Here is a 13,826-nt window from a genome sequence, read left to right as displayed (position 1 = left end):
TGTATACTGCATTTTTTTTTTTGAATGTTTGTTGTTTCCAGAAAAATTATGTTTTGAAGTTTTTTTGAAAGAAATGATTATCAGTCGAATTAATGAATATCATGTTTAGGTAATAAGAAACATTGGAAGGCAAATCCAATACATTACAAGAAAAATGTACATAAATAAATATATATATACATTATAAATCAAACTATTTTTTTAGCTAGACAGCGTACAGTGCACCACAAAAGTTTTGGCACACAGTATATTTTTTAATAAAACTAAAAAGAACTGATAGATTCTGTAAATGATTTTATCAATGATCAGAAATCATGTATATTCAAGAGTAGATAGCTAGATAGAACCGCGCTCACAACCCCATTTTGTGTGTGCGTGTGTATGTGTTTTTCTAATATTTCGTTTTTCCGTTTTAGTTTGTTGATGTTTTTTATTAATAAGTAACTGTGTTCCTTATTATTCATTATAAATTTGTGATTTATCATCCAGTATGGGTCTCTAGACCCCTTGGCTGATTTTTTGTTTCATCTTGTATTTATGGAAAAAATTAAAACAATAAACAAAACAACCCCGGACTGATGCAAAGCGCCTTACTATATTCAAGAGTATATGAGGTGAAGGCTTCGTAAAAGCTTCGCTCAGCCACCTCGTTGGGCATTTTGCCTGTTGTGGTGTTGTGTTTGTATTTGTAAAACATAAAACTTCAGGAACAAAAATTAACGGACAAGCTCATTCTACGAAACGGTGAACATCTCAGCTAATTATACGAAGTAAGGATGACACTGCATACCAAGCGAAGATAACTGGAAAGAAAAGTCGCATTGCTCTGTGGGGGAATCGAACCACCAACCTCGCACTTCGCTTAGTATCCAGTGTCATCCGTACTTCCTGAGTTAGGAGGCTGTCTATTGCGCAGTGCCGTTCAGCCCAAAGGAACACAGTGTTCTCAGGAAAGAAAATGTCTATCCTCTGTAGTTTTAATGGTAGAACATGCGCCTGGAAAGTGCGAGTTCGGTAGTTCGATTCCCCACAAAGAAATGTGACTTTTCTTTCCAATTACCTTCGCTTGGTATCCCGTCATCCGTACTTCGTAAGTACATTCTACGCTTCATATGCTGTACTTTCCCATTTTTAGCGATTTTTAAATTCAAATATCTCAGTGAATACATGGAATGTACGTAAAAACATGGAACTTTTTTTTGGACCCAAGAGAGACAGCTAAAGGCGGCAACTTCTTAATAGGATTTCTATAGAACAGGGTGAACAAATAAAAAGTAAATCCATTTATACAAATGGCTCGTTTGCGACTCATACATAAATTCACGCTCGTGCACAACGGATCCTTTTTGACTCAAATTTTTATGCAAAGTATATAGGATTTTTCTAAACACGAACAAAAAAAAAAGCGAATATGCCATGTCTTTACATACGTACAGTAAACATGGATTAATTCGATTTTGTGGAAAATATGTTTCGGGCAAAAATGTTTTTATTCGAATAACTCAACCCTTCGCAATGTGAATAACGGATCTGAAGTCTATGTGTAATTTTGTTACTTTTCCCTTTTTGGAAGGATGCGTCTACGATTCACGGTTATTCATCCTATTATTCCAACTTTAGGAACTTTCCATTGCATTCTGCATATGGTCTGCGGACATGTGTATGCCACAGAATATACTTCATAGAACTACTTAATCATTTCGGTATATTATTTAAATCATAAATCGGAAGAATAATTAACTGCAAGTTTTCATCTACTGCCACCAAAGATTTTGCCCACATACCATATCATTAAGAGCCCTATATCTATTATGTAAATAACGGAAACCATTCTCACTGGGAAATTATGGTATAATAATGAACACATATTTCTTATTCTTCGAGACTACATTCAATCCATGTTGTCATTATCTTGTTTTCAAAGTATGTAATAGTATAGTATTTCATTATTGCAATAGGCTTATTTCCTGCTTGATTAATTTCATGTTTCTTTCTAGACTACAGTTCGAATCCAGCTACTGACAAATTATATGAAAACGTCGGGGAAAAAGATCATACATATGAAAACTTAATCAACAGAGTTCATTACATTCCTACAGAGGTAAGAGATATATAAACGCGCATTTGCTACTGAATTCACGGTTAAATTAAGAAATAATAACAATCTTTACCATATACGATTATTATGAAATACTAATGGTTAAATGTTTGAGACACTGTTTATCCGCGTTTTCAAATACCCATCATAATGTGATGTATTCTACTTATTATAATAAACATATTTTCATTATAGGCATATTATGTGTATATTAAAAATCTTTCTATATGTGAAAACGGCTGTCTTTTCTCCCATAATATTAATACAATTTATATTTATGCTGTATGTAATGTCAACTATACATGGAAATATGCCATAAACGTTTTCGTCGTCTATTGTTAAAGAATTCTGTATTTTAGTTATATAATTCATGAAATAATATTTTTCTAAAGGAAATGACTTTTTTTTCTAATGTAATTTATCTACCGTTATATTTGATGTGTAATACAAAAATAAGTCGACAAGAAAGTATGAAAACAATTTCCTCATCGGCGATACAATTTTAAATCTTATTATTTAGATTATATTTAAAGATGTATGTGTATATTGCTTCACAATAGAAAATTGTTATTCTTAAATCTTTCATGTTATTATTGCACCATATTTTGTCTTTTTTTGAATTTCATGTAAAATTCACTCGAAAGTTTAATTCTGAAAAGGAGTCATTTTATGTGAATTTATCAAATTATACTAAATATCGTTATTCTAGCTCATTGTATAATCGCGATAATTGAATTAAATTATCGAAAATGAACGGGAAATGGACTTCAATCAACGTAATCCTTTTATTTGATCATAATATATATAAACAGAATTACATTGTCACTGAAGTAATACTCACAGTGACCACACCACTTTTTGATGAAAGCAATATACAGGGTACATACCAAACAGGGCGCATGGTATTTTACTGGAAAACCGTTGATTCTAGAGGCTTATTTTCGCAAGTAGAAAAAGTTTTCACACACACACACAAATAACGTGTAGTACTCAAATATTTCATTCATGTTCCAAGGGGTTGTATAGTTATTGAAATAAAAGAATTAACTTTTCATACGGTGCCCGAAAACCGAGTTAAAAAGCTGTTGCCTTGTCTCTTCTGATGTCAACTGAAAAAAAAAAACATTTTACGCTTTAATAATCACTGAGTGCAATAATCACTGAGATATTCGAATTCAAAAAACCAAAGATGAGGATTAAAACAGCATTGAATGTGGGTAAAACAGTTTACTCGTATTTAACGTGGTTTCTCCAAAGTTCTCTCCGTTTTACGAGTTCGAATATTTTAGTTAATACTGCGCTTGTACACGTGGATTTTTTTTTTTTTTTTTTTTTTTTTTTTTTTGGCATCAGCGGAGACAGGGCAACAACTTTCTAGATGGGTTTTTGGGCACAAGGAGATAGTATATATATTTTTAAATAACTATACAACCCCTTGCGAAATGAATGACATATCTGAATACTACCTGTTATTTTGAATCATTATTTACGTTTTGTAATTTGCGAACCACACCGTCAATCATTAGCGATACCAGCCGAAAACTTCAAACCAAAATATCTCCGTTAATATTACACTTAAAAATATGCAATTTTCTTTTTGAAATGACTTCTCAAAGCCGCACTTAGAAATTCTAGCACTCAGGGTCTACATGAAAAAAGTGATGTTTTTTTATGCACTTGACTTTTTTGGAAAATTTAAGCACTTCACTTGAGAACTTTTTCAATTAAAAGCATGTTTCCAATATCAATGGCTCCATAGATATCCGCCGTGTAACCAGTTTGGGGGTCATCCTGAATATTACGTTTTTCTAAATTTCTAGCATATATATGACTGGTTTTCACAGAAATGATACAAAAGGTTAGTCTAAATTAACGTTCATTTTTGTTTCCATTCCAATTAGCCTTATGATGACATAACATACGCAGAATTAGCCTTACCAGATACTTGCCAGCAACCTTTTGCACGGCATAGGTTAGACCCACCGACGGAATACGCAGACATCGATTTTCGAGGAGGAAGGGGTACAGCCATTCCACCAACGAACGAAGACATTGCGACGACGGAGGACACGTCAAGTAGTCCTCTTGTCAGGCCTGTCATCGGTGTCAGAGTGGTAAGTGCATAACGGGGTATTATTTCACTTATGAGATCACATATTTCCATATTGACTTTTCGAATACGGAATACAGTATTTAAAACCCTTTCAGACCCGAACATTCATTTTTTTGAAATTTTCAAGATGTTTTTTGCATTTTTGACACAAAAAATACATGAAAAAATTTTCAATTAAAACCAAACTTTGATTTTTTTTGTGAAGAAATAGTTCACTTCGCTCAGTTGTTTTCAGTGAAGATGATATTCATATTAGCATATAGTTTTTCCCAGAATTTTGTTGCTAAATTTTATGTTATAAGTCAAATTTTCTCCTTAAGCAGTCTTAAAAACCCTTCTATAAGTTGAATATTAAGTGCCGCTCTCCGATAAAAGTCCTCAAAGTTCATGTTCAACATATTTGTAACTCAAAACCTACACAATCCTCAATCCCTCAAGTCAAAGCTTAACTCCGTGACGATAAAAAAAAAAAATCTGCAGTGAGAAAAAGCAACCCGCACATTTGTGCATGCATTGTTTTAAAGGGTTAATATACCACATTCTAACAATTTTCATAAATTGTATCCAGATAATGATGACAGGTTCTTAATCTTTTCCTGCATAATTCCGATTCATTGCGATTTTTATTTATTTATTTATTTAAAATACAAAGCTACAGGTTTGAACCCAATTACAGCTTGCAGTAAAAATAAAAAACTACTATTTTAACTACTTTTTCTTTCATTTTCCTTTCTGAACATTTTTAGCTCAGAGATATCAGCTGAGAAAAGTTTTCTGACTCACCTCTATGTCCATAACAATCACATTAAAAACACAAATGTAAAATTAGATTTTTCCCTTTCGAAAACGGGGGTTTATAGAAAAGTAAATTTCTTGATTTAGAACTGAATTGAATGAGATTTTTGTATTCTAAATCAAGTTCTCAGCCTCCTATTTTCAGAATAAAGTTTTCAACTGCTTCCATGAAATGATAATAATAATTAATCACTCAATTAAACATCAGTTTTTAATTGGGAACATTGGCTGTTAAAAAGTTAATGGTGCAATGAAGATGTACTCAGTCTAAAAATAGAGCTATGATATGATAAAGCAGAAAATATTATATATATTTTCTAGAATTGTTTTAAACTACACCTGAAGTACAAACCATGGATAATAAGAACTTCAAATCCATCTTTGCCATACTAAGTTAACAAATATCGAGTCTTTTTGATGGCAATAGAGATAGACAGTCGAAACCAACCGAAAAAAGCATTAAAATTTATAAAATATTTTTATGTGGATTTGTTGCATCTTTGCCAGCATTAAAAGTTGTTCTGGGCCGCATCTGCGATATCCCGAATCTAGAGCAAATATAATAGACGAATATGCCTCTTGAAATGTCAAATATTCAAGACATACAGTCAAGTTATTCCTCGTTATTTTCAGCTCTTAATATTCTATCCAGGAATGTTTTCGGCTGTTTTTGCATATCTTTATTTGTTACCGTTGAATTTCCCCGAATGTAACGAACTAGAGACGGGTTTGTATGCGCGTAGCTTTCTTTCACAGCAACAAGTCAAGCGAAATTCCCGAATTTTACGTGCCTTTGAAAGCGTATTCCTCGAGGCAAAACAGAAACATTTAAAACCCTCCAGGAATTCCCAAGTTGAAAGATATTTGCGTTCCACGAAGAGATGGCCGAGTAACTTGTCCAAGTTGTTGATGTTGAAAGTCTCTTTATTTTCGAGACAACACTCACATAATCTATTAAAACTCTCGCTTTTAGATGGCAATCTGCAAGGGTTCGAAAACACGACCAAAAAGATAGGAGGGACAATAAATAAAAAAAAAATATATCGTGTCACGTGAGGGGAGGCAAAAGGAGATGATCGATTAGAATGGCTCGTCAAAAATCGATATTTCACATAGTTTGAAATGTGAACTCGAATATATCATTCTGACGTGTCTTGCTACAGGAAGGAAGAGCCTTGTGTGTAAGAAGTATAAGAAAGTATATCTTTCTAAGAGAGAGAGAGAGAAAGAGCCAGGCCTCCATTCCCACCACGGAAGAGACTGTGACGTAAGCAGAAATGACGGAATGCGATTCATACTGAATCGTAGGAGAAAAGAAAATGCACTTGGTCGAACGACTTGAGACACATACTTCGTCTTTGGATCATACATCTTCAGGTTTGACACACGCCAAAGAATTTTGAAACATTTCTTAGAGATGTGGGGAACCTAGTGAATAATTTGTTTCTGATAGATATAAATTCTTCTGTCTCTCTCTCTCTCTCTCTGTGTATGTCTCTTCTTTAAAAACCTCTCCTCCTTTACTTTAGTTTTATTCGGTTTTAGGATCTCTTGTTGTCGTTATTCTTACCCTGCGCGAAACTCACTTTTTTCTCTCTCTCTTCTTTCTCCTGTTGCTTCCGAACATAAATATCCTTTTCTAAGCCCCTGTTAGATTCTTATATAAAGCATTGAGATGTACTCCTGTACAATAAATTTATTCCAACCAGGCCCGTGGACGCCTAGATAGAGAATCTTACTGTTCGGAAATATTGTTTATCCTTCTAGAAATTCAATCTTTTACGCAACTCTGTTTTTTTTTTTTTCTTTTCCTATCCTTTGTACATAGACAGTAACCGTTTCTGAGATAAATTCACCTTGTGGCGGAATTTTATGTAAATTTTTTTTCCCACTCTAAGCTTGTTTACAAGAATGATATACGTTTTTTTTTACTCTTTCTTAGTCCTTGAATATTGTCAGGAACCTCTTCTACTTCAGATCGGTCATGTTCTCTGGATATTTACTATCGAATCGAATTCAGATCGCGTATTTCGAGTTTTCAGGCATATAAAGTAGTTTGCATACATTTTAGTCGAGTTTATGATGAAAATTCCAGAGCTCTACTTTTTTTTTTTTTCATGGCCCCATTGTATTCAGATTTAAAAATTTATGTGATAACATTCGACGTGTCTTTTATGTGAACCCTTTTTAAAATTCATGCAAAATACAATATACAGAACACAAATACAATATATATATCTCAGAATTTTCAATATATACACAACACCTATAGAATCTTAGAACAGCGATGATTTTGAATATAAATTGGAAAAGTTTCCATTCTTGAGAATTCTAATGAGAATGTTATTTACTATTTGAATGAGGATGGGCTTAGATCTTTAAAATCATATACTGTATTAGTGTTATAAATAGAATTTTCTGAGAATTACATCTTTAACGAAGTCGTTGAATTTTCTTTTCTCCTACGATTTAGACGCGGGAGAGAGAAGAAAATGCACTCTGTCAAATGACTTGAGACACAAACTTCGTCTTTGGTTCATAAATTTGCAGATGTGATTCACACCAGAGAATTTTGAAGCATTTTCTACAGATACGGGAAGCCTAGTGAATAATTTGTTTCTTAATTGATATTATAAATTCTTCTGTCTTTGTGCATGTCTCTTCTTTAAAAATCCCGCTACTTTACTTAGTTCTATTCAGTTTTAGGGTCTCTCGTTGTCGTTATTCCTACCCCACAAAACTCACTACATTCATTTTCCTCCTGTTGCTTTCGAACATAAATATATAAAAAGTCTAAGCCTAACTAGATACTTGTATAATGGTGTAAGATGTACCCCTTTATACAATAAATTTATTCCAACCAAACCCGTGGACGCCTAGACAGAGAATCCTACTATTCGGAGAAATATTGTTTATCATTCTAGAAATTCAATCTTTTACACAACTCTATTTTTTTTTTATCCATTGTACATAGACGGTAACCGTTTGAGAGATATAAATTCATCTGGTGGCGGAATTTTATGTAAATTTTTTCCACCTCTAAGCTTGTTTACACAAGAATGATATATACTTTTTTTTATTCTTTCTTAGACCTTGAATATTGTCAGGCACCTCTTCTACTTCAGATCGGTCATGTTGTCTGGATATTTACTATCGAATCGAATTCAGATCGCGTATTTCGAGTGTTCAGGCATATAAAGTAGTTTGCATACGTTTTAGTCCGGTTTATGACGAAAATTCGAGAGTTCTATATGTTATTTTTTTTTTCCTTTCCCGCTATTGTATTATTCAGACTTGAAAATTTATGTGATAGCATTCGACGTGTCTTTTATTTGGATCCTTTTTAAAATTCAAGCAGTATATAGTATAGGACATCTAAGAGTAGGATGGATGATTTTGCATAGCAATCGGACAAGTTTTCGTTCTTGAAAATTCTAATGGAAAATTCAGATTTTGGATTTTAAATTTTTTTTTAAATCCCGAGAATTTTAAAAGTTTCAACAAGAGTATACATATTTCTTGAAAATAATATATCAGCGTTGGGAAATAGATTTTTTCCAGTGAATTTCAGCCAGCCAAGTCACATATATAAAGAAGTGGCATCGTTCCATTAAAAATATGGTTTCATAAAGTTTTATTATAGAAAAATATTTTTCAATGGGAGTGATTTGACGAAAATTTGAGCGAGCAGTTGAAAATTTTCGTTTCATGAAGCCTCGACTCTATATGCGTATCTATAATACGTGTAAAATGGGAAAAGTATGTACTTGTGTGATGTGTCAACAGAAATTGTAATTAGCATAAAAGGCTTTTCAAATTGAAGATCTTAATCAAAAATTCCAGGTGTAAAATATAGTCTTGTGATACTGAAATGAAATTTTCAAATTCGTTGGAAACATTTCCGATATTAACAAATTCCTTTCAAAAAAATGACAAATTTGTGTAAACCGTATCAGCAATAATATTTAAATTATAAAATTATACAGGGTGTTCCTAATATTCACGAATGCAGTAGTTAAAAAACATTATGAAGAAAATGAATGAATCGGTGTATTTGAATGCAGTTTGCAAAAAAAGTTATTCTTACGAACAGCGATTTCTTTTGTACAGAAAAATAAATTAGTTCAAATATGGAAGTTAGTTCTAAGATAGAGAGCGCCCCACAAATATCTTGAGTCCTATAAAATTCAAGGTGTGCTATTAAGCGCATTTCTGAATTGTCCTGTTACTGTCGCTTACAAATGTTTTCATCGTTATTTTGATATCGGTAAATAAAAAAACAAACTATTCGTTAAGTTGTTTTACCGCAGATATGAATAACCGCCTGAAACTTTACGAATGTTTTGTACACAGAAGGGATTGAAAAGAAAAGTTCAGGTTCATCTCTTCTCGATTTTCTTCCGTTCAGCGGCATCTATCGACAATTTGAACTAAAGATTTTCCCCTATAACCTCCCCACTCCCAAAACAGATCCTTCCTTCTTGAGAAGGGAGTCAATAACTTTTCCGCAAACCGCATTCAAATAATATACCAGTTTATTAAATTTTCATGAATTCTTAACTTATTTACAAATTTATGAGATCACCCTGTATATTAAGATGATTTATACCACCACCTCCTAGAGACAGGCCTCCGCACGGGTTGCCATATACGTCATTCAGACTACCTAGCAAGTTTGCCAGATTTTTAAACACTGCATTCTATTTCGTTTCTTCTTATTTTGGTGCAGAATTTTCCTCGTTGGCTAACAAATACCGCATAGTGATTGGATGTGGGGCATAGAAATCGCCAATTCTGAGCTCGATCATTTCTTTTCCTCACAACGATGATACTGGCACGAGCAGGAAATTTTTTTCCCTGAAAATTCCGAGAGAAAACAGACAACTTACTGATGTCACAAGTAGCGTGCAGAGGCCTTCTATCTCTAGGAGGTGCTGCTTATACGCGCATTCCAGGCTCTCTTCTCAGATGAGCTCAAGCTACATTTGCGTATTCTTTTCACGCAACAACCGCTCCTTGACGCATGGATGTGGTAAAATGTGCCATATTGGATTTTGTCCTTCAAATAAAGATTACCGGTCGGACAGCTTCAGGACGTGTTCGTTCTTAGAGCACAAGCTGTCTGACCCAGTACACTTTGAAACGTGGGTGGAGGGCTTGTGCAATAGGAACGGCAGGCCACTTTACTACCTGTGCTAGAAACGCTACTAACAAACTCAAAGAATGAGTAATAATCGATTTAATTTGCAGTACAGATAAGAATTCTCGTAGATATTATCAACTTTGCATGTAAAGAAGTCTTCCAACTTCTTTATGAATGTATATATTTTTTTAATTTCACCAGAGCGTGCAAAAGAATATACATTTAAAATCGGATTTAGCGAAAATAATCATTCAGTGTGTTTCTCACTTCCGAACAACAATCGTCACACTTAAAGAATATACAGGGTTATTCGAAAGTAAGAGCAGAAAGTTCCGGAAAGTATAGGCAGTAGCACGATGCGTTTTTTTACAGAAATTCACAGTCATGGGATATTTTTTAACAATAGAAATTTTATTGTCAGTGTTGTTTCATACATCACTGATAGATGGTGTTGTAATTGTTGTGTAAGTTACTTCATGCGGAAGGGGGGCGGGGTGAATCTGTCTAACTCTATCGTTAGTACCAACGAGATATGTACTTTATAGCTATTGTGTGGACACCTAATCCGGCCATATCGCCATATGGCAACTTGTAACGAATAAAGTTCGGTGGGAAAAGAAAGCGTCATCTATGGGTGGTCGCCCCCGGCTCGGTACGTGAAGAACTTGGTTTCTATGTTCAATCTGCCAGATCGAACTCATAGACCCTGACGGTATCCTTCATGATGAAAGGCGGGCGTCTTACTACTACTGCTTCTACTACTTAACGGTACATGCACCTCGTACACATTCATATACGGAATTTCTAACTAATTAGTACATGCCGGAATGTGTCTGTCCGTTTTGTGATCCTAACGTGAAGTTTGTTTCTGTGTAATGCTTGTTATATGCAGTGCAACCATCTGCAATCAGTTGAGCAGATTTTAAAGCATGCGTGCTCAACCCGTGACGTGTTTTGAGGATGTGTCATACGATGTATCTCGCTACCTCAAACCTAATTTTGTGAAAATGAACTTCAGAAAATTTCAGATCCCTCAAGTTGCCTGTAGCATATTCCCAGACCACTTGACTGATCCGCGGCACAGTCCCAGATCACTGAAGTCAGCCACGGTGTGAATCGGGATAAGCTCAACAAAAATTGTCGCGTAAGTGAAAGTAATTATGCTAAGGGAAGGGTTAAACAGTGACATTCAGCAGCTGAGGACAACTGAAGTCTCAAAAGGGGAATAATTTTTGGTAATGAAGTCGTGGAATGGCATAACTAGGCCACACCAGAATTGAACGTTTCTGCACTTTCCAGCCCTTGTAGGCTGTCTGGTCACTTACAAATCACCAGGGGTGGTATGTAAAGGGAAAGACGAGTCTGTGCGTGTGAGAGAGTTGTGTTTGTGTATGCATGTATAGAGAATGAAAAAAGAAACAGGTGAGGATTGTGCGTGTTTACAAATATTTTTGCAAAACGAGTGCTCACATCGAGATGAAAGACAAAACAACACAGTGGAACGATTATAAGTCATGTGGACCGACAACTAGGAGGGAAAAAAAACAAATATAAATATAATTCGCAGATATTCTGACGCGGTCATCGCAGAAATAAAATCCTACGTATAGAGGGATTCATTCATATTACATTTATTGTAATTTGAAATTACGTAGTGGTTATATGAGGCACGAATGTCAGCCGGGGTCTCCCATTAAAAAAAAAAGTCTCTCCGCAGAGAGCAGGCAGGCCTACAACACGATACTGACAAAACATGAAAATTCAAGAATTTCCATTTTTACTTCAGAGAATGGAAGCCAGATGGCAGCATGAACACGAAACAAGCGCAACTCGACAACATATATACGTTAGGGCCAAGCATACACTCAGAACACACATTCCTGCATGTGCCGATTCGTTAGAAATTCCGTAAAGGAATGTTTACGAGGGCTATGTTCGGTTAAGTAGTACAGTCGAATCCCGTTATAACGAACTCCACGAGACCGGAGAAATCACTCCATTATAACGAAATCTCGTCGCAAAGTAATTCTAGGTTTTTGCCTTGTTTCTGTGTAAATGTGTCAGGGGGATTAGAAAAGCGTTCGCCACACGAAATTTTCGCTTCAACGGTATTCGTTAAAACGGGATTCCACTGTGGTAGTTATATGAAATAGGCTTAATGTTTTGCGGTCGGTCCACAATTGGGGGGGGGGGCAGGCGGGTCTGGTGTCTGGTGTCCCGGTGCCGAACCAGAGGTGACGCGAATTTCTTCTTTTGACCAATCCTTCAAAATTACAAGTGATACTAAATAGGCGATTGCCCTGGCAGACCAAGCATCTAGTTATCCCTGTGTGGACTAGTAGAAAATTCCCACGGACCAGTTTGAAGAAAAATGATTTAAATTAGAGCAACCATTCACGTGCGTTTAGATTAAATAACATCGAAAACAATTGTCACATTCATGTGTTAATCATGATTTTTCTCTCTAATTTCCAGCTACCAGAAGATTGTCCGAAGCTCAATCCAGTTTGACAGCGCACCCAACCGGTCAAAGACTAAAAGAAAACAATAACAAAAAAAACGTTCCAATTCGAATATCTGCCTTCACGTGCGCCTAACATGCCTGCCTATTTACGAAAACATGATGACATTGGTAAGAAGGAATTTACCATACAAAATACACAAATATAACATTTATTGCAACAAAAGAAGATTCAAGATAATAGCAAGAGTGCATTCACACAGTATTGCCCGAATCTTCTTGAAGAAAATGGCGTAAATATACGGATGGACAATATCATTACAAAGAAATATATACAGTAAATACTTCATATGCCTGATGTATAGCAAAAAAAAAAATGAGGGAAGCACTTCGCTCCGTAATGTGCCTCTAAGTGTCGATGAATTGATGAAAATAACAGGAAAAAATGTTAAAATAATTAATAATTGGAATTGAAGGATCATTAAAAACAACAATAGATGTATATCGAGACACGCGTACTGTCTAGTGAAAGAAGTGTGAACAGTCACGACGGCTTGACTACGTATTGCACTTGTATATAGTTGTATATGTTCATCATATTTTTCGTTTAATTTTCGATTTTATTTCTTTGATTGTCCGAACAGTATTTCTACTGATGATTTAGTCTCGGATCTCAATATTTGAAGCACACAGTGTTGAACAGAATCATCGTTGAAATTAATTGTTATTCGGCTGATAATACATTGTATTTATGTGTACGTATACAGAAAATATATGGAGATTTCTTCCATTGTACGGAATCTTAAAATTAACGCTAACAGTAATTGTTTTTCAAAAAAATATGTGACATCTCTTACCATATTTTATTTATAAAGTTTTATTGCAGCAGAAACTAAAAATTTTATTAATTATTAAGCGATTAAGTGAATTTGTGGAACTTTTTGGGGCACTTTCTGTGACTTTTAAGTAAATTTTAGTGACTTTTGACTGATTTTAGAGGTAATTAATTTATGTGTGAATTAACTTTTTTTGAAAATTTAAATCAACTTAATTTGAGTGTTTTAGACATTACTAATTTCTGCGAATTAGTGATTGTTAATTTTTGCGAATTAAAATTGATTCAACTCGATTGAAATAAGTTTTGTTAATTTCAGTGGATTGAATTTAAATCAATCAAATTTTTCATTAATTCAAGGGAATTAGTTTTGTTAATTTA

At 34.5% G+C, this 13,826-nt stretch overlaps 1 protein-coding gene across 3 annotated transcripts in view; it reads left to right on the top strand.

Moving 5' to 3' along the window:
* Positions 1-13,592, top strand: part of LOC149063898 (synaptogenesis protein syg-2-like) — a 553,183-nt gene extending 539,591 nt beyond the window's left edge. For all 3 annotated transcript variants that reach the window (XM_089255271.1, XM_089255270.1, XM_089255272.1), the window contains 3 exons: positions 1,998-2,101; positions 4,000-4,212; positions 12,625-13,592. In XM_089255271.1, coding sequence (XP_089111397.1) covers positions 1,998-2,101; positions 4,000-4,212; positions 12,625-12,660 — 353 coding nt within the window. In that variant the 3' untranslated portion in view covers positions 12,661-13,592. The remainder of the gene's footprint in view (positions 1-1,997; positions 2,102-3,999; positions 4,213-12,624) is intronic.
* The last annotated feature ends 234 nt before the right edge of the window (positions 13,593-13,826 follow it).

The sequence above is a fragment of the Pholcus phalangioides genome, unplaced genomic scaffold (genome assembly GCF_987345545.1).
Source record: "Pholcus phalangioides strain wild (caught in Gottingen) unplaced genomic scaffold, Ppha-v1.0 ptg000042l_1, whole genome shotgun sequence".
NCBI lineage: Eukaryota > Metazoa > Arthropoda > Arachnida > Araneae > Pholcidae > Pholcus > Pholcus phalangioides.
Note: the sequence above shows the minus strand (reverse complement) of the source record. Positions and strands in the feature narration are given on the sequence as shown.